Below are 26,357 nucleotides of genomic sequence, written 5' to 3'. Positions count from 1 at the left end.
GATCTCAAGTGCCACCCAATATGGGGTATATGATTTAAACATGTGCTGTGCGAGCACAGTAGCTCTGTTGCCGTTCCGATTGGCGATTAGATAACGTCAGTGGCGACGACTCTGGGAATTCTACGAGGGTTTTGTACACACATCTATCTATCTATGTATGGCACACACCGAAAACGTTGACGTCATCGTTTCCAGCTCACTACTTAGCGCTTTTTTTTATTATTTATTTCCATGCAAATGAACATTAATGCCAGAACAAATGTCAAGCACAGTTGTCGGCTATTAGGCTTAGCTTTATGTTTTGCTAGGCTTTATAAGCTAATGGCGTCTATAACTGAGAAAAACACACAAAAGAGGCTATACAGTTTTCTAGAAATTAAGATAGCACTAATTGTATAGCTCATATGGTTATATTAAACTTTATGTTTCAGTTTATTAGCCATATGTAAGCATTACTAATTGAATGAATAGGGACATCACCTTTACTATGATACTGTGTTTGTTTTTTGGCCATTAGTTCGATAGTTTTTGGGCCCACTGCCAATTCGTCAATTAGTTTGATTGATGGGTTTGCATGAATCTCTGTGGATTCATTCAATTTTTCTGCGCTTTGTACGACTTTAAAGCAGCAACAACAATTAAATTTGCATGTGCTTAACATTTTATGATAATTAAGTGGCACAGACAGCAAAACACGCTTTTTCTGTGTGGGCCGACGATGGATTTTTATTTCTGCCAACTAGTGTGTTTTTGTTTTTGTTTGTGTCACCCGAGCTATGTTCGCATTTTCATACTGAATACAGAAACTTAATTAATTGAGTTGTTGACTGCGCTCGGCACGACAATAAAATGCTGCCCACGCATTGCGAGTTTTTACTACCGCATTTAATCTCATCTCATCCAAATGCGAGTTTTTAAGCCCAGACAAGAGCGCTTTTCAGTTCCCATGGCAATCATCTTTTCATTCGCCACTAAACCCCTTCACTCGGACACCGTATAATCCGCTATTACGCACTCCACACGCTGCTCTCCACACCATGTGGGTGGCACTGCGAGTTGTGGCATGTGGCATTAACGTGCCAACAAGAGGGTTAAACCCCGAACGAACCAACAACCACAAAAAGTGAAAGAGAAAAAATAACAAAAACCAAAAAAAAAACATCCATTGCCGATACTTTTCACAGACGCCGCCAACGAACACGAAGATTGAAACACACCATAATTTAGACAAATCAATAAATTACTAATAGCCCCCGCCACTTTTGCTCCATCGTGCGATCGACATTCCACCGAATGCGACCGAGGTTCCCGGCTCCAAGTAGTTTTTGCGGAGTGCGAGCAACCAGGGGCATGGAAAAAGGTACCAGATAACCAGGTAACTTGGCGAGCCCAGGTAGAAGAAACTGGCTGGTTGGCTGGTTCGCTGGCTGAAGGCACAAAGACAGCGCCGGTCAGCGTTCAAGTCGTGTTTTAAATTGGGTTTGCGGCCAAGCTCCCTCCCGATACCATAATACTGCCCCCCACTTCTCCAGTGCTCGGTCAGGGAAAGATACTAGAATGGCAGAGCCAACTGACAGCGTCTTCTTGTTATGGCCAAACTCCCTGTCCGCACGTACTAAACATCGGGCAGTACCCAAGCCAATCCAACCGAAAAGCAACTAGATGTGAACTACTAGAAATAGCTAGTTTTATGCGAAAAACTTATGCATGATACTAAAACTAATGAACTAATAAACTAATAAAAGCATATTTATAAATGGTTTATTTGGATCTAAAAGTATAGAACGCTTATTATTATCTGAGTAAGAGAACTTTATACTTGAGTAACTGATGAGTACAGGAGAGTTTTTGTATGTTACTTTGACAATCAAGAGCTAGTTTTCATGAAATGTAGCTAAAACACGTCATCGCTGGCAGACTGAAAATCAGCAGGAGAACTCAAAGTCCCCAAGATGATGAAGAAGCCGACGAAGCCAATGAAGAACAAGGGGCTGTGAGGCTAAAGATTTACGCTAACATCGTCGAAAACATTGGCCGCCATTCAGATCGTTCGGAATCGCTTGGCTTCACTGCCATCATCGTCATCGTCATCAACTTGGTTTTTTGTTGTTTTTTGTTGTAGCTTGTTGTATCGTTTTTTGTTTCACAAGATGGTTGTTGTACAAGATTGATCCTCTGCGGTTGCTAAATGAACGCCTCCGGGGAGTTGCCCAGTGCGCTTTTATTAGCGTTTTTGATCCAGAATGGATCGTAACCACAGCAGCCAACAAGCGGAGACGAAGTAAACGAATGGCTGAAGGCCCAGCATCCGACACACATGCAGCAACAGTTGTGGTCAAGAGAATAGTGATGCATGCCACAAATAGAAACGTTTTAAATCACGAACAAACAAATACAAGATACACATAACATCCCTTTCCTTTGCTGTGGAATCTTGGGAACTATTAATAGATATAAGCCGATAATCCCATATCTAAACTATTGCCTTTTTATTTCGACCACTCCCTTTCTTGGCAAGTAATTTATGCACAATAGGAAGCATACTATTATTGTGATCAGCATTGTTCAGGCACAAAATACAAGAAAAAATACAGAAAGAAATTGCGTTTCGCTAATAATTCTTGGCTCTTGTTTCTGTTTTGATTCGGCTCGAATCGCGATAATTTGATTTTCCCCAAGCGCAACCCATGCGATTGCGATAGCGATTGCGTTGCGTTGGCGGCGGCTGTTTAGGCTCAACACGCTGGAGGCGGCGGCTGCTCGGCGTTCAATTAAATTAAGTGCAGCGGGTTCCCTTTTCTGTTCCCGGTTTTGTTTTTTTTTTTTTGTATTATTATTTTCCTTGTGGCATGCCACACCGCCGCAGAACGAGATGTTTCCAAGTGCTTGGGCGACTCAAGTGGCGATCATGCCACTTAAGCAACGGTCTGAAAACGAGCCTCAGATGGCAGGAACTCGAGATGAGGGGAAGGGAAGGAAGAGCTGAGAGCTGATCTCGATGTCGGGTGGAGTAGACACATTCAATTGCTTTTCCAATATATTGATCACTTGAGAGAAATGTGTGTGTGCGCCCCTTTCCGTCCATTGAAGGGGTCTGGAATTTATGACTTCATTCCCTCAACAGATCTTTTGTTCGTGTCACCAGCAATTTGCTGTCCTCAATTACGAGCTACGAGTTTCCCTTTGTGGATCTCGAACCTAATGAGTTACAGACAAGTAGATTGGGAAGCAGGGAGACCCCCGATTCCCGCCAGGGAATCAAGAATTATCGATCCGTTGAGGGTTCAAGTCTCTTGGGCTTTGAATATCGCAAGAGTAAGATTTGTTAAAAAAATACTCCCTAAACTTTCTTATAGTAAAAACGCAGACTTTCTCAAATCTTTTTATAAAAATCCCTACATTATGTATGTAAAATTCCACTTCAAATATATGTAAAACTTGCAATTGTACAATATGCACAATTGATGTCACCAATTGAAATGTAGATTTAATTTCTATATATTTACCATATAACAAACGAGAACACTCATATGGCGTGCTTGTTGCTATCCCAAATTGGCAGTTGTACAATCTGATAAAGGGAAACAAGCCGAGAACATTTAACGTTCCGTAGATATGTATATAAAACCCTAGCTATATAAACCATAAAAACCGGCTTAGCGTAGTTGAATTTGGGCCAACATGCTACCACGTTTGCTGCTGCTTTCTATTGGAGGAGTATTAATACTTTTGATAGTGGAGCAGTGCAATGGCAAGGTAACCAGCCCAACTCTGCGTTGAAGTTTGATAACAATCTATTGCTCGATCTAACAGCGCAAGTGGGACTACGAACCGCTGTCCATTGAAACCTACTCCACGGATGACAGTAAGCTGAAGATGGCGGCCAAAGTGGAGCGAGTTGGCCGCGGAGAATATGCCATTTCGGCCAACATCGAATTCAAGTACACGCCAGACGATACTACCATGGTGAGCATCAATCAAATCATGAAATAATTGATTCATATCAGTAGAAATAGTTATGAATACCAAATAATGCTGTCAATAACTTGCAGGTTGAAGCAATGGCCTATCGCAGCACTTCCGGAGATGAAAACGACTACAAGATTATCCCGCTCAGCATTCCGAAGCAGCCATATATCGAGTTCATGAACAACCACTATAAGGACGTGGTGCTACCAAATCTGGGTGGTTGCTCCAATCTCGTCTCGTTTGAGGACAAATTCGAGCCACCATGGCCACAGAATACGTACGTGTTGGATAAATGTGTGGCTAATAGTGATGGCTTTCCGGACATTGTTCCTGAGGGCTACTACAAGGTCAACTTCACCATGATGAATCCCGTGGACTGGGGATTCATTCTCATTGTGAAGATAACCACAAAACTTGTCTGATCACCACGTCGGCACCTATATACATATCAAATGTACCTATAAACCTGTATACATTTAGCATGTAGATAGTAGTTGGCATAAATAGCAATAAAATCAGCATCAAAGACACTGAAAATCTTAATTATGGCTCAATTACAAACACGTTACTGTTCGTTTTACAGGGTAGAATGTTTGACATCAGTTAGAATTTGATTTTAATTGAATCGCAAACATTGTAAATATTCTGCGAACATGAGGTTCGTGAGTTTATTCATTTCAGATTATAAATACGGTATATAAGGGCGTTGTTTTCACTGAATCTATCAAATCCAATTCAAGCGAAATGGCAGCTTCCGATTTTGTTGCAATCTCAACTAGAATCGGGATTTTGTGTATCTTTTTTCATTTGGCAGGAGCAGCAGTAAGTTTGGCAATATAAATTCATTTAAATTTATTTACCTATTCTTATTTTTTAGCGAAAATGGGATTACGAGCCTATTTCATTTACCGCAACCTCTTCGGATGAAAGCAAGCTAAAATTTGAAGCTAAAATCGAACGTTTGGGGCGTTCAGATTACGGAATTTCGGGCATCTTAGAGTGGAAGTATGACACGAATGAGGAAACGATGGTAGGTCATCAAAAATGATCTATTAATTATAATTGAGTACTTGATATATTGATCAGGTTGAGGCACAAGCGTTTCGCAGCAATTCGGGCGACGAAAATGATTACAAGTTGCTACCGTGGGCAATTCCCAAGCAGCCCTTCTATGATTACCTCAACACCTACTATAAGGATGTGATCATCAAGAACTTGGGCCACTGCTCCAATTTTCCCCAATACGAAGGCAAGTTTCAACCGCCCTGGCCAAAGAACACCTACAAACTCGACAAGTGCAAAATCGATGGTGATGGACTACCGGAGATCGCGCCGCCCGGATTCTACAAGATCGTATTCACTAAATTTGGTCCCGGACAGCCGACATGGGGTTTCACATTGATTGCTAAGCTAACTAACAAAATGTTCTAGTTCTAGTAATATTAAAGTGTGTTTATTAAAGAACTAATCAATTATGCGCTTTTTCACTTTTCAATATGATACAACTAAGCATGTTCCGCTGATTCGCATCAAATGAATACCTATAAATTATTGTTTGGGAAAGAATCCACTTGTTTATGAAAATCTGATAATAATGTCGTGCATCATTGTACTGTTCATTTGAACAGGCTATATAAACACAAGCCGCAGCACATTACTCTACCCAGTTTCATATTGGCCAAATGGATTCCGGCTACTCGTCAGTTTTACTATTATTGGCCATTCTGCTAATCAGTAGATGCAAAGCAGCGGTTAGTTCAGTATTTAAACGGATGAACTATGTTTCTTGTGATTTAAAGATTTCTTTTAGCGCAAATGGGACTACGAGCCTATATTGATCAGCGCCACCTCTTCGGATGACAGTTTGATAAAGTTAGAGCCCCATATTGTTCGCATGGGGCGTGGAGAGTACGGATTATCAGCTCGGGTGGAGTGGAACTATGACGTAACTGAGGAGACCATGGTAAGATATGGTGTTAACATGGCTTTTTTCGTCAGGGATTTACCACATCCTTTTCCCATAGGTGGATGCCATTGTCTATCGCAGCAGTACGGGTGATGAGTCCGACTACAAGCTGCTCCCTTACTCTGTTCCCAAGCAATCCTTTTACGACTATCTGAACACCTTCTACAAGGATGTGGTCATGAAGAACTTTGCTAGCTGCTCCAATGTGCCGCAGTTCGAAGGCGATTTCCAACCGCCATGGCCGAAACAAACTTATATCGGTGACAAGTGCACCGTTGCAGGCGATGGACTGCCGGATATGGTGCCACAAGGTTTCTATAAGATTATATTTAATTGCACTGGACCTGATCAGCCGTCTTGGAGTTTAGTCGGAGTTTTTAAAATAATAACCAAAATGTTTTAGCAATGTAGCAATAAAAAGTCAACTAATCAAATACTGCCAAATATTTTGTAAATCCAAAAAGAGTGCTTAAATAAGCTTTTTTTCAGAATTTGATATCGTATTAATACATTTGTGTATTATGGAATCTAAATGGAACACATGGTGATTTATAGTTGTATAAGGCTTTTTTGTTTCAATGTAGTAGATGTATTTAATTGCTGTAAATAGTTATAAAATTATGTAAGTTTAGTTAGTTTTAGTTTGGTATGATAAAATGTCGTGACAAAGTGCAAAGTTTTTTTTTATCAATAGCCGTGGCTATATAAGCATATAGACCCATATCCCATTGCTCAGTTTCATATTCTAATTATGTCTTTCCGGTGTTTCATTGCTGAACTTTGTATGGCACTCCTGCTTATAAGTGAGTGCCAAACGGAGGTACGTTCAGTATTCATGACTTCCAAATATCGTGTATTATTTTGAACAATTTTCCAGCGCAAATGGAACTACGAACCCATATCGACGGAAGCCATCTCATCCGATGAGAGTCTAATAAAGATAGATGTCAAGATTGAGCGCATTAATCGCAGATCGTATGGACTGACAGCCAAAGTGGACTGGAACTACGATACGACTGAGGAAACCATGGTAGGTGTACCACCTTATGAGATAGTCCTGTGTAACAGGATTGCGTTTTTTTCTGCAGGTCGAGGCCAATGTCCTTCGAAGCTCCACGGGCGATGCCAACGACTACAAGCTGCTTCCGTGGGCCATTCCCAAGCAATCGCTTTACGACCACTTGAATACCTATTACAAGGATGTGTCGATGAAGAACTTCAAGCACTGTTCCAATGTTCCGCAATTCGAAGGCAAATTCCAACCGCCATTGCCGAAGAAAACCTATTTCGGCAACAAATGCGTGATCGATGGCGATGGATTGCCGGAAATTGTTCCCTCCGGATTCTACATGATTATACTGAAATGCTACGGACCAAATCAACCCACATGGAACTCTACCTCAGTTTTTAAAATAACACCAAATTTTATGTAAAACTATAATCTTAGATAAACACCTTTTTTTTGCAGCGACTATGACTAATAAAATCAATCGTAAGAATTATAAATATATAGTTTTTGTTCTGGAAGGCGGCCTATTTAATATTCATAGTCTTAACATTGGTAATAAGTTTTGAAAAAGAACTTTCAGTTATTATGTGAAAACCAATTCTAATTGCTCAAATGTTTGGCATGCGTTTGTAAGTTTCGTAGCTGAAGACCCAGCAAACAGCAAACTTACATTTTATACTCAGAGTCCACACATTTTTGCATGTTTTTTGGCATGCAGTCTTGTTCGACATGAAAGCCCAAAATGTAACAGGGAGTTATATAACTGATACAAGTCGCAGACGATACACTGCCATGCGATCGACGGCTGTTTGCTATATAAATGCAAGCCGATTGGAAGTTCATGTATTTTCAAGTTTGCCTAAATGATTTCGTGTGGCTCGTTGCTGTTTTTGTTCGCTACGCTGCTGATCGATGGCTGCAAAGCAGGAGTATGCCAGGATATTCTACCAAATATTCTATAAAATCCAATACTTATACTTTCTGTGCTCATTTGACAGCGTAACTGGGAATACGAGCCCTTATCCCTGACATCCTACAGCTCAGATGAGAATCTATTGAGGATTGCAACAAAGGTTGATCGATTGGGACGCAGCGAGTACGCATTTTCCATGACACTGGATTGGAACTACGATGTGGATAAGGACACCATGGTTGAGATATTGGTTTTAATATTATCTACCTTATAGCTACTAACTACGAATCGTTGTTGGACAGGTGGAGGCAGACGTGTATCACTGCTCATCGGGTGACGAAGACGACTACAAAATGATGCCCTGGTCCATTCCCAAGCAGCCGTTTTTCGAATACCTAAACGGCTTCTACAAGGACGCGTTCATCAAGAATGTGGGTCACTGCTCCAATATGGTGCAGTTCGATGGCGATTTTGTGCCTCCATGGCCACGAAATGTTTACAAGTTGGACAAATGTGTGGCCAGTGGCGAGGGACTGCCAGAAATCGCACCAGAAGGCTTCTTCAAGTTAGACTATAAGATGACCGGACAGGTGGATTGGGGTTTCACTCTAATCGTCAAGGTCTCGCCTAAGGTTATTTAATAATATACATATTTCATGCGTCTCCTTAGAAATTCAAACCTCTTTTCTTTCGCCTTTACAAAATGTACTTTATTATGTAAAATGAATTGATTTAAATTAAATTGCGTTTATTTAATACTCGTAATATTTGTCTTTATCATCAAAATGTATCATCATTATCAACTGCTGCTTATCCATAAAACGAGAGCAATAAGCATTTTATAAGCTTTGCAAACATGATTCGTGTTGTGTACTTGTGTAATTTGCTAAAATTGGATGGTAATTCCGTGACGATCAGTAAATCTAGATAAGTTTGACATGATTTACACCTGTTCCAACTACAATAATCTAACAATGTGGACAATTGAACACAAAGTCTTCGTGCGACAAATGTTTTTGAAAGATTAATCTGAATTGGCATACTATAAAAGCAAGAAGGTTGCGACTAATATTGTTAATTTACAGAGAAATGCTTTCGCTTTGCGTTTCCTCGCTTTTATTCCTGTGCATTTTTGCAAGCAATTACAATGGCTGTGCAGCAAAGGTGAGTTTAATTTGTTCATAAAACAAAGTGAAGGTTTCCTTAAATGGTTCAATGGAATATGGATATAATTAATTGTTTGTAGACCAACTGGGAGGCAACGCCATTGTCGATCGGAGGCACCACCTCAAATCCCAGTGCCATGGACATGAACTTGCGAATTGAGCGCATTTCGAGGTCGGAATTTGGATTTTCCGGCACATTCTTCTGGAATATTGATATGGACGATAGTGTGACGGTAATTCCTGGTCCAATATCATTTATTCCGAAACACTTAAAATTGAAATACTGATTTCAGGTTGAAATGCGTGTTTTGAGCAGTTACTCCGGCGACGAGTCGGATTACAAACTGACTCCCATGTCCATACCGCCGCAGAAATTCATCGAATACATCAACACCTTTTACAAGGACATGTTGATGCCGAACTTGGGAAACTGCACCGATTTGCCGGTCTATGAGACCGAATATGTACCACCCTGGCCCAGGGCGACCTACAATTTCACCCGCTGCGCTCTGAATGGCAAGGGATTGCCGGATTATTTGGCAGACGGCTACTATAAAGGCGAAGCCATCATCACCGCCCAGCCAGATCTGGAAGTCACCGTTGCCGCCGTTCTGCGGGTCAGAACCAAAATGTTCTAAGTACCCAAAAAGTATTAAATCGCAGAACATCTTTCACTCTATTGCCAACTGTTTTTGCTGTTGGGCATTTCCGAGGTGTGGGCCAAGTTCCAGCTGCTGATGAGATCGTCATAAAATCCGCCGACCGACTCAGGGGCCAATAAATGAACCGGGCCAGGTACAAATCGCTTTCAGGCCAACTGACGTCGGGCAGGCAGGCAGTTGGAGTGTGAAATTGGCAAGACATGTTTGGAAACTGTTGTGGTAAGAAAAATAGTGTTTGCGGCAGTGGTGGTTGAAGGGGAACGTGGCGCAAAAATTGCACCAAGTGTCGCTGGCACTGAGAAAAAGGTTGTTGCAAAGGGAAGATGTCAAAATAATCGAAGTAGCTTAAATTAAGCCCACATCAATTAAACTCATTGAAATGATTAACTAACAAAAAGTGCCACCCATAAGTTTGTAGGACTGCTTACACTAGAAATGCTTAAAGCAAAGAAAGTCTCTCAATTTTTTTCCTGTACACTTTCCCCTCGTTTCGACCCCCTGAAAATGCAATTCGAGTTGCATTTCAAGTGAAAACTCTGCACAGTTGCCTCGGCTAATTTATTGCAAATTGTTAAAAGCTACAACGACGAAGGCGACGCTGCTGCTGGCTGTCAACTGATGACAGCAGCATGCGGCTCCTCCCCACCGCAACCCCCCCTCGAAAAACTTGTGGCTGCCACTGTGTTTTCCCCATTTTCCGAATGCTCCGCTTGTTGGCCCGGCGAAAAAAATCAGTTTAGAGTGAGCCAACTTTGCATGGAAATCACTGGCGATTTTACAACTACGAAATACAGTTAAAGATCTCTGATGAATTTTTGGAACGTAATATTTAAAATGTCTAATACGAAAGAAATTTTATCGAAAATTCCTCGACTTTATTCGTTTGCCATACATGCGCCAGTAAAGTATAGCAAATCTTGTTTATATCAGCTGATTTAATATGCTTTTTAATGGCCAGCTTGTGCAAAACGGTGTTTTCATTGCATTACATGCGAGAGATGACGATCTAACAAGCTTTTAAAAGCCATTTAATTCGCTGCAACTAAACTCGCCTGGCTCACCCTGATTAGCATATGGGGAGCAGCAAACAGAAAACAGAAGACAGCAACGGCAGCGGCAACCAACCAATTTGCATTTAGCCACCATCAATCTAACTCACACAGTTTGCACTCGACTCGGTTGCCCCGCGAATACCGCGGCTGTCCCATCTGTTCGCGGCTTGAACATTTTGCAGCATTGACAATATCAAATTGTTATCTGGCATAAAATAATTACAACGTTTTAATGCAGACAAAATAGTTGTCGTTGTCGATGGTTCGGTTGCTGTGCAAGTTGTTGTGGCTGTGGTTGTTGCCAGTTGCGAGTTGCCAGTTACCAGTTGCCGGTTGCCGTTGATATCATCGTTGTTGCTTTCGTTGTTGCACGTTGCCAAAGTTTAGCTGCCAATTTGAGTGCCAATAAAAGCGCGTGTGCGACAGCAAAGAGATTTCATTTTGCGACGGACAACGTTGTCATGGTTTGCTGGAGCTGCTGGTGTGCTAATTAACCAAAAGCGCAGCCAATTAGTTGGACTAACACGGAAAATTTGCGGTTCCATGAAAACTCCAGGGAGCGGTGCACGCAGAAAAAATGTCGGGTCATTTTCACTTTCTCTCTTTTTGCGTATATTAATTGTCCCTAATAAAGCGAGGAAAGTGGAAAATGTCTTCAAAAATTACCTTACCTACATACAAATTGACTCATTTCAAAAGACATAATTATATGGAAAATATTGATTTGAACTGAGCAATCATTGAACATTATTTGCAAGTGTCATAAACTAAATTTATTTGCAATTGTGTGTTTGGCGTTTTATTGTGATATTTCACTAGATAATTTTAGTGACAGTAAATCAGTAAATCAACATTATTTACAACTAATTATTTCCATTTCCGACAGATTGTTTATTGTTTGAATAGCTGTTGGCCATTTATTAAGTGGAAACATGAAACCATGAAATTGCACGAAAATGTTAAAAAGTGAGACGAATAATTACATCAAACGCACTTATAGAAACTTGTTTTCATTATAGCCTTTTAACGAGTGCACTTAAATACTAAAATCGAAATAGAACTTGTTTTAGTCTCCTGATTAAGTGATATTCATGTTAAATGCTTTAATTCAATTTCGTTTGGCGACGCCAAATGGCTTCTTCTGTAAACGATCTTAGTTTATTACCAATATAACTGGAAGATCTTCTGAAAGTGGCCCATCTAAAATGCGCTTCCATTTGCAATGCTCATTGATTGAAAATTGGCAAAATGAAATGCATTAGACTGAGACAGGCAAAGGTTAAATTATGTCTGCATTCGCAGAGATGCGGCTACAATAAACAAACACACGGAGGGGGCAAAAGGGGGGGATAGTCAGTCAGAATGCAAAGCTTGTTAAAATTCATGTAATGCATTAACAAAGAACAACAACCACAAATTACACACACACACACTCGCACACACATGCACACACTGATGAGGCAAAAGGGGGGCTGGATCCACTGAGTCAAAAGGCCGACGGGCTGCAATGAAAAGGCAATTAAAGCGCAGAGGCGGAGAAGGGGCATGTTCCAAAGGGGGCAATATACAGAGGTTGGGGATAATGCTGCTGTCGCTGCTGCTGCTGCTTTTGCCGTTGCCGTTGCAGCAATCAATTGCATGCTTCAATGGACAAATATACGAGCATAGACAAGTGGAGAGCCAGCTCAGATAGACATGGCCGATACGGACGCCAAAGCAAATGCGTTCGCCCAACTACAGTGGAGCTCACACACAGCAAACTGTCACTGTCACGACCTCAGTCTCTAATATTTCAAAATAAGTCATAAATTGTAGAAGCCTTAAGTTGTAGACAAAACTGAAAATAATCTGACTAACTTTCCTCATATTGATTTTGGTTTTAAATCATGAATTATTGATTTATTGCCCACATCAGTTCGAGCGCTCTTATTGATGTTCGCCTGTATCTGCGTCTGTTCATCGGTGTGTTTGCAGCGTATGTGTATCTGTGAATTGTCCACAGCAGACACCCGTGGGACGGACGGAAAAGCGACTAGATGGACTCAACTAGATAAAAACCTTAGTTGGCTTGGTGCCCCGGCCAAAATGAGGAATACAAGTTGGGGCTGGAGAGGCATTGAGTTCGGCTGGGCTGAGTTGGGTTGGGCTGCGTTTGGTTTTGGTTTCGGTTTGGTTGGGTGTACGTACGGTGTATGGTGTTCGAGGATTGGAGCTTGTAGTTTGTAGCTTGTAGCTCCAACCGTCTGCATCTTCATTCGCCTCCTTCGACGGCGGCAGTCAAGTGGAACGGCACAAAAACTTGTTAACTTTTTTCGCTACAAAAGGTCCGGAGAGTGCCAAGTTGAGTCAATCAACTGGCAACCTGCCCCTGCCACCGCCCCTGCCACCACCCCGCCCCGTACTCCACCGTCTCCCCACCAACTGTGCTCACTTGGCAGCAATTAATCAAATGGGAGACCCCGAATCCAACTCGCAGCTTCAGGCTTTATTATTGCAATCAAGTCATTTACCTGCAAAGCGCTTAATTATCACTTTTTGGGGCGGCAATTAGCAATTAGTAGACAAATTCTTCACATGCCACGCCCACTTTTGGGACTACTACTGCTTTCGCTTCCGCAGTGGCTCTCGTCCAAAGCCATATTTCTCCCCATACAGCGGACTAATCCCCGCCAGCAATTGATGGGCGGACTCATAGACGGTGTCACAATTGGCCACCTCATCGGCCACATCGTCAAAGTTATAGGACACGATGCGATAGCCGACGCTACTCAGTTGCACACAATAGATGACCTGCTCCAGGGTGCGAATATTGATGTAGGCCACCCCGCGACAATGGGGCAGGAATTCGGCGACGATCAAGTGGTCCGCAAAGTCCTGGCACGAGTCCACCATCCTTTGCGCCTCCCGAAGGGCATGGAAGTCGTTTTCGTCACTCTGGACGAGAGCCATTCCTAGAAATTTCGAAGCTCGAATTTCGGACAGAACAGGCAGGGGATTTTGACAGAACTGAACATACAATGGTACGCTGGGAACCTGGTTCTTCTGGTTATTACCCATTCCATGAATTAATTACTACCTGCATTAAATCAATAAGGCGTTGCAATGAAGCCCTCATCTCACAGTAGTATTAATTACGTGAAATTAATCCAAAATAATCCGAATCACATGCGTATGTTTTGCACAGCCCTTTTAGCTGAAGGGTATCTTAGTAGCATCGGAATCCCAATGATGCACAGCATTCCCTTTTCGTTTCCAAGACATTATTCCGTATTATGCATCCGCTTAACTCCTCGTTCGGCTCCTCTTAAGCCCTTCACCCCCCTCCCCTCCCCACCGAACCCTACCAATACCCCCTACCATATCTGCCGCCTTGACTTCCTCAACGCAGAGAAACCCAGCTCAAGTGCTCTGGGACCTCGGGGTCTTAGTCTCCTGACGCTGCCTGCTGCCGTTGGAAAACAAAAAGGACAAAAGCAAAGGAGTCTCGGGCTCAGACTCATGACAATCGAATGAGGAGCAGGGAGAGATCAGGGAATATATATGTAGAGGGGAGGAGGGAAGCTTGACTTGGTGTGATTTGATACACAGCAAATAAATATAAAGTTTTTTATCAACTACATAAGACAAATATATCGATTATCAAGCTACATGGCGGCTTAGTGAATTAAATCTTTAAAACTGTTTTAGTTTTAGTTGCAACTTTTGTTTGCATAACATAGAGCACTGAAATGTCCTTGATTTGGTGAATCATATGGATTTGTATATGTACAAAACTTTAAAATGTCCAAATTTTTCACAGTACATATCCACAATCCACAGCAGCAGCATCTTTTCCCTTACTTTTTGCTGATGAAGTTGAACAATTTGAGATACGAGCCGAGAAGGAAGGTAAGCGCACAGAAAGAGACGGTCGCTGGAACGGGGGAAAGAGATGGCTTACCCGACAGACGGAACGGACCAAAAGGGACGGACAGCTTACGGACAGCGTACGGACAGCAGAGGACTGGGGACCGAAGACCAAAGACTGTGGAACGTTCATTTAGTTGCCCATGGCCATGGCAGGCAAGCCAAGCCGTTTTCTGGCCCGGCTACCAGGCAAAGTTCCTGCTCTCTGCTCAATCTTTCAGGGCCCCCGGCCCCCTTCCCGCACCCTTCTCTCACTTGCCCGCCCTCAAACAATCAAGATGCTAAAAATGAAAAACTTTTTGCGACACACACGCAAATTTTTCTTTAATTTTTCCTTCTGTTGCCGCCTAAATAGTTGATGAATTATGCGACAGCTGGGCGGGAAAAGTTGTGTTCAATTTTCTTTTCTTTTCACACAGTGGAAAATAAGATTGCATATATATACATAATATTATGTTAGCCTGGTTTTTATAATAAGCCATTTCATTATCTGACTACAATCTGAACAAGAATCTTTGGGATTTTGGATTGGGTGGTAGTTTTGAAACTGGTATGGCAATAGACTTGGCATCCTGATCACTACAATTCATAGAAATATTGGTTTTATGAAAGTCTCGAGTTTTCGAATCGTTTTTCACTGTGTGTGCGAAAGTTCAGTTTCAATTTATTTTAATTGCGCTGACAGTTTACGATCTCCCCCCGCTTGCATCTCACTCGCACGACTGCAATCAAAAGGAATAAATGAGTGAGCGGATGAGAAGGCGACTGCGGAGAGAATAATGGTTTCGGAATGGTATGGTATGGTATGGTGTGGTATGGGATGGGATGGGATGGGAAGGCATGGGCTGGTAAGGGAGTTCGGTACATGACCATAATCCGACTTTAACTCTTTCACCGATTCTCCACCGACTCCCCCCGCCCTCGGGGCCTTTCGCCTTTCTACCGCTTCTTGGGCCCACAATTGTCGGAGATTTATGAACGCCTCTTGCGCTTTAAATTGAATTCAATATTTTGCAAGCGCACTGCTGCTGCTGCTGCTGCAACGGCAAATTGTAAACAACAAAGTTTTTTGTGTTCCGTTGACAGTTGCACTTTTTTCATGGCGATTGCACACTTTATGGCTTTCTTTTTTCGCGCTGAAATGGATTTTTTTTTTTTGTTATTTTCCTTTTCCTTTTACCTACACAATTTTCGCCAGCTACATTTTCTAAAGGTGTGAAAGACACTGAGTGGGTGTGCCGGCAATTGAGCTGTTTTGCGAACATCCTAGGTCATCCGATTTAAGACAAAAGTGCATACCTGCAACGATAAGAAGAGGGAAAATTCCAAATTAGTGAAAAGTGCTAAGGGTTCGTTTCTAAAAATGTGTATTTAAAATGCTGTTCATGGGATGATGTTCCTTAAATAACCATCTGAGTTGTAGGGGAAATCATTAAAGTGGGAAAAAAGGGTATGCCGTGACTTTATCTTTGCCAGTTCCTTTTTGAGATCGCTCCAAATTGCGGATAACTGGGTAATTTTCGCTCCTCTGTACCCTGTTATTAGGGAAGAAGGTTGCGGGGAGGTTGGCAGGTAAGTTCAATTCAAAGGGTGTCGGAAATGTTGTCCGTCCAGATACATTTTCGCACCTTCAAAGGGAATTTACTTCTACTGGAAGCTACTTTTAGGTTGTTGTTCTTGGGTGTCGTTTTTCTGGGTGACTAGTGGCAAGTAGTGCAGTGCATTAAAAGCGTGTAAAAAGAGCAACCAACAAACCCAAGTCACATCCACATCTCAAAAACTTCAAGGGATTTAAGATATAAGATTTATTATAAGATGCAACTTTAAAAGCAACAGCAATGTTAGCAGAAAGAGCAGCAGTAACCAAAGCTGCAACAGCAACCTAGATGCAACATTAAGAACATAGACAGCAGCAACATTAACAACTCCAACACCCTGCAACACCGTAGGCAACCAGAGCAACAACAGCAACAGAAAGCAACTTCGACAACAACCAGAGCAACATCATCGGCAATGGCAACACGTGCAACACCAACAGCAACACAAGATGCCCCCACGTTGAAAATTCAAAATGTTTTCGTTTGAGTGAGCACAACAACAACTACAACAACAACAACAGCTTTCGACACGGTAAGTTGGTTTCGCTGATTTTTTTCAAGTCGGTATTGTTGTTGCCATGTTTGCCGCCAGGGCGCTACATTATGTTGTTGTTGTTGCCTCCTTTTTGTTGGCACTTTTTCCGTTCGCATACATTTGTTGTTGTTGTTGTTGTTGCCTCTTCTGCGCCAGTCAATTCAATTTGAAGCCATTTAGCATCAATTTGCAGTAATTTGACGTATAAATTATGTCAAATTGCCGAGCAGCTTGTCATTGGGTGTATTTCGTTGTTGTTGTTGCTGTTGCTGTTGCTGTTCTCACTCCGTCAGCCGGTCGTTTTCGGTTCCTTTGTTGTTGCTTTTGCACCTTTTACCCTCCCCGATTTTGTTGTTGTTATTGTGAGAGATTGTGCCCGCCAGGTAAAAACCCAAAAAAAAAAAAACTAAGGTAAAAGAGACAAGAGGTGAGGAAAGATGCGGAGCAAAGCGGCATCATCATCAAGTCCCAGTTGCCAGTTAAACAACCGCCAACCCTTCGTCCTTCCCCCTAAAATCCATTGTGTGACTTCGATTCCCTTCCTCTTTCCCATGCACAGAAAAAAAACAGTTTGACAAATATTCGCCAAAGGTAAATGGCATGCAAAATAAATATATAAACAAAATGATGTAAGATTTTAAGGCTCTTCATATCAAAGATAATTCCAGTTATTAAATCAATAGTACGATTTTAAAACACTTAGTATGTAAGCTGTTTAAAAGCTTAAGCAACTTGACAACTTTTTAGGTGTATTTTAGTTGGTTGTTTTACTATAAATTAAACCACCTTTTTTCTTACAGTGTTTGCCTTATTCTCCCCTCTTTCTCTGCGGCACGTTCGGCACTGTGTGAATTTTATTTTCGCTTGTCGACACAAAAGAATTTCACTTAATACTCAAACGAACGCACACACATGGAGGACTAAGGGTCCGGAGCAGAGGTTGAGCAGTAAAAAGTGCCTCATAAAGCCGATATATAAACTAATGCCAGAAGAGGGGTATGCGAGGGAATCGCGAGGGCTGAAAGAGGGAAGAGGGGCAGGAATTTTTACGCTTTTGTGAATGTTAACATTCAAAGATATCATCAAAAAATTCACTGGAAACGCTTGTACAATAAAAACAAAACTGATAAAACACAAAAAAAGGAAAAATACGGGGAGGCAGAAATAAACTGATGATGCAGAAGCATCGAAGATCGTATTCCCCTCTTGTTAAGGGGGAAGTAAAAAATAAAAAAAAAAACAGAGGATTTTGTCGCCTCTTTTGTGGATGAGTTGCTGTTGCCGTTCACGCGTCGTAAACTCGGTAGCAGTCGCAACAGCAACAGCAACAGATACAGATACCAGAGTCACAAAGACAATGCACAGGGGGAAAACTTCCGCAAATATCTGGCGTACACTGATAAAAAGAGGATCTGTTAGCAATGAAATTAATTAAGCAGGTAAGTACACTTAAGCTATACCATTTAAGCACATTGTTTATTTTGCAGAAAAAATATTGAGGAACCTGTCATCAACAGGGTCATCAGCTATGCACGTTACTCTCTCCCCATCATTTCACTGTCCCATGACTTTGCCGCACTGCAGGCCATTTGAGGAATTTCCATTTGCATTTTAATTAAGTGAATGGACAAATGACCCAAGGGGCCGAAAGCTAAGCGGGGGTGGTCAATGGTCGGGCGGAAAACTTTATTATCTGTACAAGCAATTATGCATATCATAAAACACTTTAAACATTAATGAGTGTCGGCAGCAAATGAAAAACAGAGATGGGCTTGGTGGAAAAGAGAAAGGAAAAACGACGAGTCATCTTTTGGCTGCTGAAGTACTTATTCAGCTTCCTCCCCACTTGTAGCCCAAAGTGGAGAGAGTCGTTTAAATATCATCCATTTGGACCGATTCCCAAAGGCGTTGGGAGCGAAAACTTTAAACTTTATGAACAACGAAGAAAATCATAAAATTACCATCTTTATGGGTTTCGATGTTCACAATAATGATGGAATTATTATTCGTCAACAAAACTCCCACAGTTCTTCTACGAAACCATCAAGATGTTTTTAAAGGAGCATATATAAGTGTTTATATTGATATTTTTAGCTGTGTACCACTGTTAATTATTTTACAGCAAACAGTAGTTAATTTAAGCAGTCTCACTTTTTCTATTGATTGAACAAACAAGCATAAATCACTGGCCTGGTCCCACTGATTTGCATGTCTATCGTTAATCGTCTGCACTTCCATCTCTAAGTGGACAGGCAACAACAAAACGCGAGCAGAAAGCGACGCCCCCAAACAGATTCGGTTAGTTAGTTTATGGGCAAAGTCAGCGTGTTGCCACTTTATGGCCTGCTTTACATTTCTGTTAGTTTTCGGTCCGCACCCAGGGGCAAAAAACACAAACACAAACACAAACGCAAACATACTCACACACACACACACTCCCATGCAGAAGGCAGCAAACAAGAAGTGTGTGTGTAAAGTCGTGTTATGCTTTGCGGCCAAATTAAAATTCGACTTAATCGTTTAAACATTTAAAAGGCAAACTAAAAGCCAGCAGGCGTCGCAAAGTTTCCCATTTCCCCCAGCTCTCCCATCATCTACTCCACCCCACCACTCCCCTCTGTACAACCACCTTGCCCACCACCTCCTGCTCCTTCTCCATCTCTTCCTTTTTCCCATTCCCAATCCTATTCCCTACCCATTCCCATTCCCGTCCCCTTCCTTTTCCACATCCTTTTTGCTTTTTTTGCATGCGCAGCTCAACATGCGCCAAAAGTTGTAGCAGCCTGTTGCTGTCTCGCTCGCACAGCCAGGCTTTAATGAGTGAGCGCCATACAACAAACATGGCTGCCGCTGCTCGTTCTCTTTCGCTCGCTCTCTATCTCTCTCTCTCTCTCTCTCTCGCTTGCTCACTCTTTCCCCCCCTGGCACTCCAAAAACTCCATTACAAGAGCAAAAGAGATGGCCTGAATGGAGATTTTTACGGGATAAATACGCAAAATGAAAGAGAAGGGAAATGCTCGTTGTGCACAATTCAAAAATGTTAATTAAAATTTAAATGCTTACTGCGTGGAACCCAAGGCAAATTAAGCTTTGATTGATTCATCACAGGACTTCTGTTAAGCCGGCAAAATGTATGTATGTATGTAAGTGTGGAATAAAAAGTTGCCTTGACAATCGTTTCCGAGTTTCAATTACCACGAAAATAACTTAACTACCGCTTGGGGTAATAAACCCAAATGGTCCGGAAAATAAATGTGTATATTAAAGCATAAAATATATATGTGCGAACATTAGCTGCAGCAGCTAAATTATAAATCCAATTTATGGGCCATTATATTCGTGGTGCCAAAAGAAATACGTAAGCAAAAAAATTTAAGGCCCAACAGAAATTAAGTTAAAATGTAAGCAGCTTGTCCACTAATTTCAAATTAATGTCTCTCCTTTATTGCATATTATTTTGCACATTAAATGTTATATATTTGTGTTTTGTTGAGCTTTCCACTTGAATTTGGTTAATTCCACTTTTTATTGGCTCTGCAATAAATCCCATTTATGAGCCATAACATTTAGCCTGTCTCTCAAATTGATGGGAAAAATGAAAACAAAAGCTGCATTATTGAATTGTAAGCAGCTTATATAATTAATAACTCTGACTTAATGTCTTTCCTTTAATTAGCTTAGTTTTACGGTGTTAAATCAGGCAATATTTAATAATAATAACTTCAATGCGATTTTCTTTGCCGCGAGCTAGTTCTAACAATAATAGGGATATTAGTTTTAAAACCGAGAGTTTATTTATTTATGTTAGGTTCTGTTTTTTTTTATCCAGTTTATATATTAAATGGCGTGTGCATTTATTTGGTTCCGTTTTCGATTTAGTCTTTATACGAGCACAATTTAGTAATGCTAATTTAGTTGTTTGGGCCAAGATTGCTCCTAATGTCACGCTGACATGCAATAAAAGATTTTTCCCATTGTTTGTGCTCATGTTTTTACAGTTCATTATTTTGGAAAGGTTTCCACCTCTGACAAAAGAGGGCAATGAAAAGAATTACAATTGAGCGTGCTGTTTGGTGGTGATGGTGTTGGTGCTGGGGACTCTGACAAAATGCGAAGAACTCGGAGGCAGTGTTGTTGATAGCAATCAACATCAATTAAAGCAGCTGTCTGTCTTGTTGTTGGCCGTGTAATTATATTTGCTGCAGCGCGTTTTTGGCTTCACCATCATCGTCGTCATCATCATCATCATCATCTTAATCATCATAGTCATTAGCCGTGCATTGTGCACCGCCAGCAACATGTTGCTGCTGCGCCTCCAAGTAGCAGCAACTGACCGCCCGTCCGTCCGTTCGTCCGCTTGTCTGTCCGCCTGTCCGTCCGTCAGCTCTGATGGCAACTGTTGATAATTATAATCCGCTTGTGGTTAAAATGGTGTTGCCTACCTTTCTGGCGATAAGCGCGCATGAATAATTATGTTGCCGCTGTCTCTGAGTTGTTGCTGCTGCTAATGTTGCTGTTGCTGTAGCTGTAGCTGCAATGTCGCCTGCGCGACAACTCATGAATAATTAATGCACTACCGCGACTGCCGTCGACTGGTTGAAATGTTGCTGCCGTAGCAGCAGCAACAGCAGCAAAAGCAGCAGCAACTTGTCTTGGTATCTTTTCAATTACAGCAGGAAATCGTGAATTACTGGGGTCTAGAGCTAGGAGCTGGCCATAGGAGAGCAATGCTGTTCTCATTGTTGATTAAACCTGACAGTCGTTCGTTGTTGTGCTGTGCAAATATTTATTAAATACCCAACAAATCTTCTCAGATCCTCAAAAGGGTGCCGACAACAATTAACACTTGAATGGCATTGCCGGCAACAGCAGCAGCAGTAGCTGTAGCGCAACTATTATCAACTTAATTTGAATAAATTCGCTCGTGACACAAAAGTAAAGAAGGGGAAAACGCTGAAATTCCCACCTTAAATTAAATAAGCAATGAGTTTGTCTCGCAAAAAAAAAAAAAATGGGGGGGAAAAATTGAAGTAAAAAGGTTCGGGCGGTCGCACAATTGGCACTTGAAAGGCATCAAGATACAATGGCAATAACTGCAGCAGCAGCAGCCGCAGCAGCAGCGGCAAACAAGCTAAACAAGTATTGCAGTGCCGAGAAGCAGCAGCAGCAACAGCAACGAAGGCAGCAACATCAGCAGATAAAAGGCAGACAAAAGGCACGAGATGTGAGAGACGTCTAGGGTTGCTGCTGCTGTGCCGCTGCTGTGCCGCCGCTGCCCCTGCTGCATGGGAATTGAATTCCATTCAAAAGACGGCAGCAGGCTGTTTGTCATACTTGCAGCAACAGCAACAACAGCAAAAACAGCAGACCGACCAAGCATGGCCAAGAAGCATGGCAGAACCCAGTGAAATGGCTTACATGCATTTCTCTGCCTCTCCGCCAGCAGGCGTGTTGAGGTGTGTTGAGATAGCATCTTGCATAAAATTACTGCCAGTGGTAGGAGCAACATCGGCATCTCCACCACCAGCAGCAACAGCAACAGCAGCAACATCAGGAGCAGGAGCAGAAGCAGCAGCCACCAGCGACGTGGTTGCCTGATGCTATGCCACTGATAGCCTCGAAATTGTTGGCAGTTGCAATTTGCTGTTTGGAATTTTAAGCGAGCCAACAATGAAGTTCAAACCAAAGTGAGGGAAAGACAAAAAACAAAAATAAAAAACCACAGCCAAAACGTACGAAACGATAAAAAAGCAAGGGAACCCAAAGGATGAAAGCCTGAGGAGCCCGACAGCAAAATCATTCTCATGCTCATCAGCAAAAAGTTTAACCCGTCACTGGTTTCGATTTTCGATTGCTTTTAAGAAGATTCGATTTTCAAGACAAAGGAAGCAGTCTACATTGTTGCAACTCAAATTGGTTTTACTTACAGCTTTTGGAAGCAACTTGACATGTATGCATAATGATGATAACTTTATTGGAAAGTCATTATCTTTTGACCTAATGTGTTTTAAGAACTATCTTGAAACTCTTTTATTGTTCAACCTATAGACACAATTCAAATTGAGTTAATTGTAAACTTTTTTAAATGTGTTAAGCATTTTAAAGCAGTGACATTTTAACCAACTGGCGTGAAAATGGGTTAAGTTTTGGCCTCCGTATTCGAAGTTGCATACTGCGCCGCATTCGAGACCTGCGATTGCAATAAAAGTCAGCAGGCAGGCACTGATGTGTTGTCGCTGCCGCTGCCCACCACTCCATATCCACTCCATCCAATCCACAATCCCCCATCCACATGGACGACCAACTACTCCTGCTGGAGCTCCATGGAGCTCCTTCTCCTCCTCTATCTGAATTTCATTTCAGTGGTGCCTTTCGTTTTTATTTATTTTTTATTTTTCAGCTCGCTTCCATTCAATTTCTGCTGCTGCCTGTGCTTTTGCATAAGCCCGTAGTTCATTTGAGAGAAAGAAAAACAAAACAAAACCAAGTCACAAAAAAGCTAAACAAACCAAAGGCGAGGGAAAAAATCGAAATAAGATATAGTCGGGCAGCGGCAACGGCAGCGGCAGCCAGCACGATTTATGTTAATCAGACAAGAAGACAGGGGATTTTTGGCGGGGAATTCGTGGACTCAGCGCCAGCCAGTTGCATTCAATCATCTTTTATCTGGCAGGCATCGGCGGGGTTTTCGGTGGGGATTTCTGTTTTCCTTACGGTATTATGTATCGCTTAGTTGCATTTGGCGCACTTTCGGATTTTTCCCTTTATTTCTCCCCCCGCACTTCTATTGCCAAGTTACAGTTTGATTCGTGTTTTCGGATTTTTCCGCTGCGAGACTTCAATTTGATTTGCCGCTATTGATTTGATTTCAATTTGCCAAATGCTCTGGCTATTTATCTCAATGACTCACTCACTCTTTGTCCCTTCATTTTCCGATTTGCTCAGTCAGGGAGAAAGTCGCATGCGATGGGAAAGCAAAAGCCAGTAAAAGGCTAAAGAAAATGGCTATTCAAATGTGTAATTCAATAGAACTTCATTCTGTTTTTTTGTGTGCGATAACATTATTTACACTAATTAACATTCTAATAGCAATTACTTTAAACAAGATCACATTAGTACAATAAATTATTGAAACTTACGCGCCCGATTTATCGGAAATATTGATTGAAATCAGTGTAATTGAATACCGACCTGCAACGAGACAACAATAATTGTATTCAATTAATTACAATTGAAATTAAATAACTACATTATGTGTTCATGTATTTGAGCAGAAAACAAATAAATGGCTTTCATTTAATGTTCAATTAAAAGCTTTCCAAGTGACGCACACGTAATAAATCAAAAAATGTATAGCAAGAGATGCTGATGCAAGCGAATAAATGAAAAGATGAAAAATATCTGACGGCCGGCAGAATGCTGCCTTAAATTCATTTAGCATGTTAAATTTTAAGTGCCCCACAGAACAGCAACCTCCTACTATTTCTGCACATTCACTTTTTGTTTAGATTGTGATGCTTTGGTTTTCCCTTAAATAATTCACAAACATTTTCGTCCAAAATGCTCGGAAAAAAACATATTTTCACGTTTTTTGCATAAGAGGAAAATGCAGAGGCAAAAGCGAATCCGAATAAACTGAGGCGCATCTGTCAGGGTGCGTCAGAAATACTTTGTACTTTTAAATTCTATTTGCATTTTAGTAAGTAATCAAATTATTGCTTCCTTTAAAATGTTGGTCACTCTGTAAAATCAGTGTTACCTTAAAACCCAAACAGTTTCATATTTAGGCCATTTTCGCCATTGGAATAACGTTTTCCTCGCTGGTAATCCCCTGAATCACCCTAACCAAGAGGAAAACATGCGAATGACTCGCTGACTGAATGGCTGAAATGCTAAAATGACTGAATGCCAGTCCGCCTGTCCGACTTGTTCTGCTTCTCCTCTTCTTCGTCTTCTTTTTTCCTATGCAGCGCAGCTACAAAAGTAAAAAAAAAAGAAAATAAAGTCGAGGAAGAGGAAGAAGATATATAGTAGTTGTGCCATTTTTGCGCTTTTCATGCACTTTTTGCGCCGGATGTGCAGCGCGGGGGAAAAAGTGCCGAAAAAGAGAGCGCACAGCAGAAGAAAATTGTAATTTAAACAAAGCAACGAAGAAAATGGCACAAAAAGAACGTTGGCCACTCCCACACGCCCATCTCACTATTTTACAATTTTTTTTATACACATATAGTTTTTTCTTTTATATTTTTCGCTACCCCGTTGAACTAAAAACTTTTCGCCCAACGCCATCGTTTGTGTGGGCGGGGTAAATGCGTTTTTGATGCTGATTTTTTTGGGTGGGCGGTTGGTAGCATTTTGCATTTCATTTTATTTTTCTTTGCCACTGGCACTCGGCAAGTTAAAGCATTAAGCTGATGCCAATTATGCATTGTTTGCCTGCTCCAATGCCCAGTATTTTTTTTTTTTTTTTTTTTAATTTTTACAGTTTACAGGAGCGAGAGCGATTGTTGTTAACCCTCTTCGGTTGGCTTGCTATCGCTGTTGGGCAAAATTGAAACAACTTTTGCAATTACTTTCCGTAAACAAAACAAATGTGCCCGAGTCACGCAATCGCCCCTGTCTGTCCCCAAAACAATAATTACCCGGGCATTGTTCATGCATACATTCATATAATGGTAATGACAATAACGAGGTTGAGCGGTTTTACCGGGTTGGTGGAAGGTGGTAGGTGGTAAGGGTAAATGGGCATGGACGCGGCGGGATGGCAGGTGGGAGGCAAAGTTGCTCGTCTTGAACAAGTTGTTAAATTGTTATTTTAGCGCTTTGTTTTCCCTTTCCTCACTCGCTGGCCGACGAGTGATTAACAGAACTCAGGTATGTACGGTGAACGCCCACCGATACAGAACCATAATTGAAGTGTTTTCCACCCTTCAATCACGATCGAAAAGAAAAGGCTTATGCAAATTTCAAATTCCATTGCAGGAAGAAAAAACATATTTCTACAGCTTAAATAAAGTCTATGCAGTAGGAGGGTATTGATATATTTTAATAGTACGTTAAAGCTGAGTAACTTTCAATTGCAAAGCTTCTTATGGTGCAGGGTTATATGCATATATACATATATATCTGCAAAATGCATAATGTATAATGCATTGAAAATGCGTGTATCGGATACATGCACTCAACCCCCAAAGTGGCAACTTGCCGTCCTGCTCATTTGCGTGGCATATTCAGTGCCGGGGGTATGCAACAATTTTATTATTACGTTTATTTGACTTGCATATGTGCATACACAAGCAGTTTTCCACAGGACAAGCAGCAGCAGCAGCAGACAGGCGACAGGACGAACAGGACATGTAGGATTGCAATTTGCATTGTCGGTTGTGAATGTGAATGTTGTGAATGGCTCGTAAATCCGCACAGAAACCGAGATACTCACGTATGCAAACGCCTCGGGCAATTCTATTAAATTTCAAACAAACAAACTCACTACGATGTACTGGACTACTCCCTACTCCATTTAATTACGCCCTGCAATTGACATGGAATTGTTTCAACTGGGCAAAATTGGAGCCTGCAAA

At 41.5% G+C, this 26,357-nt stretch overlaps 9 protein-coding genes across 10 annotated transcripts in view; 7 read left to right on the top strand and 2 right to left on the bottom strand.

The window, feature by feature from the left end:
* Positions 1-26,357, bottom strand: part of LOC122614743 (uncharacterized transmembrane protein DDB_G0289901) — a 79,587-nt gene that overhangs the window by 11,864 nt on the left and 41,366 nt on the right. The gene's annotated exons all lie outside the window — the stretch shown is intronic.
* On the top strand, positions 3,676-4,492 carry LOC122614747. Its single transcript, XM_043789395.1, has 3 exons — positions 3,676-3,756; positions 3,814-3,966; positions 4,053-4,492. The coding sequence occupies exons 1-3, from the start codon at positions 3,682-3,684 to the stop codon at positions 4,389-4,391; spliced, it is 567 nt and encodes a 188-aa protein (XP_043645330.1). The 5' UTR covers positions 3,676-3,681; the 3' UTR covers positions 4,392-4,492.
* Positions 4,714-5,400, top strand: LOC122614744. The gene is made up of 3 exons (XM_043789393.1): positions 4,714-4,791; positions 4,847-4,999; positions 5,056-5,400. The coding sequence occupies exons 1-3, from the start codon at positions 4,714-4,716 to the stop codon at positions 5,398-5,400; spliced, it is 576 nt and encodes a 191-aa protein (XP_043645328.1).
* On the top strand, positions 5,643-6,338 carry LOC122614753. Its single transcript, XM_043789402.1, has 3 exons — positions 5,643-5,720; positions 5,780-5,932; positions 5,994-6,338. Exons 1-3 carry the CDS (start codon positions 5,652-5,654, stop codon positions 6,336-6,338), a joined length of 567 nt encoding a protein of 188 aa, XP_043645337.1. The 5' UTR covers positions 5,643-5,651.
* Positions 6,688-7,382, top strand: LOC122614749. Its single transcript, XM_043789397.1, has 3 exons — positions 6,688-6,755; positions 6,813-6,965; positions 7,024-7,382. Exons 1-3 carry the CDS (start codon positions 6,720-6,722, stop codon positions 7,366-7,368), a joined length of 534 nt encoding a protein of 177 aa, XP_043645332.1. The 5' UTR covers positions 6,688-6,719; the 3' UTR covers positions 7,369-7,382.
* LOC122614748 lies at positions 7,791-8,538 on the top strand. The gene is made up of 3 exons (XM_043789396.1): positions 7,791-7,873; positions 7,943-8,095; positions 8,160-8,538. Exons 1-3 carry the CDS (start codon positions 7,808-7,810, stop codon positions 8,496-8,498), a joined length of 558 nt encoding a protein of 185 aa, XP_043645331.1. The 5' UTR covers positions 7,791-7,807; the 3' UTR covers positions 8,499-8,538.
* On the top strand, positions 8,810-9,702 carry LOC122614745. Its single transcript, XM_043789394.1, has 3 exons — positions 8,810-9,021; positions 9,104-9,256; positions 9,317-9,702. The coding sequence occupies exons 1-3, from the start codon at positions 8,947-8,949 to the stop codon at positions 9,659-9,661; spliced, it is 573 nt and encodes a 190-aa protein (XP_043645329.1). The 5' UTR covers positions 8,810-8,946; the 3' UTR covers positions 9,662-9,702.
* On the bottom strand, positions 13,236-13,737 carry LOC122614750 (protein GSKIP homolog). Its single transcript, XM_043789399.1, has one exon. The coding sequence runs from the start codon at positions 13,684-13,686 to the stop codon at positions 13,336-13,338; it is 351 nt and encodes a 116-aa protein (XP_043645334.1). The 5' UTR covers positions 13,687-13,737; the 3' UTR covers positions 13,236-13,335.
* Positions 21,860-22,015, top strand: LOC122614752 (probable E3 ubiquitin-protein ligase IRF2BPL). Its single transcript, XM_043789401.1, has one exon. It carries the CDS (start codon positions 21,860-21,862, stop codon positions 22,013-22,015), a length of 156 nt encoding a protein of 51 aa, XP_043645336.1.

Source organism: Drosophila teissieri, chromosome 2R (genome assembly GCF_016746235.2).
Source record: "Drosophila teissieri strain GT53w chromosome 2R, Prin_Dtei_1.1, whole genome shotgun sequence".
NCBI classification, from domain to species: domain Eukaryota; kingdom Metazoa; phylum Arthropoda; class Insecta; order Diptera; family Drosophilidae; genus Drosophila; species Drosophila teissieri.
Note: the sequence above shows the minus strand (reverse complement) of the source record. Positions and strands in the feature narration are given on the sequence as shown.

What these genes read in the sequence shown, in the direction of transcription:
- LOC122614750 (XM_043789399.1), bottom strand. Translation starts at nt 13,686, where the DNA reads ATGGCTCTCGTCCAGAGTGACGAAAACGACTTCCATGCCCTTCGGGAG.
- LOC122614745 (XM_043789394.1), top strand. Translation starts at nt 8,947, where the DNA reads ATGCTTTCGCTTTGCGTTTCCTCGCTTTTATTCCTGTGCATTTTTGCA. An exon ending in ACAATGGCTGTGCAGCAAAG is followed by an intron (nt 9,022 to 9,103) that starts GTGAGTTTAATT and finishes AATTGTTTGTAG; the next exon opens with ACCAACTGGGAGGCAACGCC. An exon ending in ATATGGACGATAGTGTGACG is followed by an intron (nt 9,257 to 9,316) that starts GTAATTCCTGGT and finishes TACTGATTTCAG; the next exon opens with GTTGAAATGCGTGTTTTGAG.
- LOC122614744 (XM_043789393.1), top strand. Translation starts at nt 4,714, where the DNA reads ATGGCAGCTTCCGATTTTGTTGCAATCTCAACTAGAATCGGGATTTTG. An exon ending in TTCATTTGGCAGGAGCAGCA is followed by an intron (nt 4,792 to 4,846) that starts GTAAGTTTGGCA and finishes CTTATTTTTTAG; the next exon opens with CGAAAATGGGATTACGAGCC. An exon ending in ACACGAATGAGGAAACGATG is followed by an intron (nt 5,000 to 5,055) that starts GTAGGTCATCAA and finishes TATATTGATCAG; the next exon opens with GTTGAGGCACAAGCGTTTCG.
- LOC122614748 (XM_043789396.1), top strand. Translation starts at nt 7,808, where the DNA reads ATGATTTCGTGTGGCTCGTTGCTGTTTTTGTTCGCTACGCTGCTGATC. An exon ending in TCGATGGCTGCAAAGCAGGA is followed by an intron (nt 7,874 to 7,942) that starts GTATGCCAGGAT and finishes CTCATTTGACAG; the next exon opens with CGTAACTGGGAATACGAGCC. An exon ending in ATGTGGATAAGGACACCATG is followed by an intron (nt 8,096 to 8,159) that starts GTTGAGATATTG and finishes GTTGTTGGACAG; the next exon opens with GTGGAGGCAGACGTGTATCA.
- LOC122614747 (XM_043789395.1), top strand. Translation starts at nt 3,682, where the DNA reads ATGCTACCACGTTTGCTGCTGCTTTCTATTGGAGGAGTATTAATACTT. An exon ending in TGGAGCAGTGCAATGGCAAG is followed by an intron (nt 3,757 to 3,813) that starts GTAACCAGCCCA and finishes TCGATCTAACAG; the next exon opens with CGCAAGTGGGACTACGAACC. An exon ending in CGCCAGACGATACTACCATG is followed by an intron (nt 3,967 to 4,052) that starts GTGAGCATCAAT and finishes AATAACTTGCAG; the next exon opens with GTTGAAGCAATGGCCTATCG.
- LOC122614752 (XM_043789401.1), top strand. Translation starts at nt 21,860, where the DNA reads ATGGCAATAACTGCAGCAGCAGCAGCCGCAGCAGCAGCGGCAAACAAG.
- LOC122614753 (XM_043789402.1), top strand. Translation starts at nt 5,652, where the DNA reads ATGGATTCCGGCTACTCGTCAGTTTTACTATTATTGGCCATTCTGCTA. An exon ending in TCAGTAGATGCAAAGCAGCG is followed by an intron (nt 5,721 to 5,779) that starts GTTAGTTCAGTA and finishes GATTTCTTTTAG; the next exon opens with CGCAAATGGGACTACGAGCC. An exon ending in ACGTAACTGAGGAGACCATG is followed by an intron (nt 5,933 to 5,993) that starts GTAAGATATGGT and finishes CTTTTCCCATAG; the next exon opens with GTGGATGCCATTGTCTATCG.
- LOC122614749 (XM_043789397.1), top strand. Translation starts at nt 6,720, where the DNA reads ATGGCACTCCTGCTTATAAGTGAGTGCCAAACGGAG. An exon ending in TAAGTGAGTGCCAAACGGAG is followed by an intron (nt 6,756 to 6,812) that starts GTACGTTCAGTA and finishes ACAATTTTCCAG; the next exon opens with CGCAAATGGAACTACGAACC. An exon ending in ATACGACTGAGGAAACCATG is followed by an intron (nt 6,966 to 7,023) that starts GTAGGTGTACCA and finishes TTTTTTCTGCAG; the next exon opens with GTCGAGGCCAATGTCCTTCG.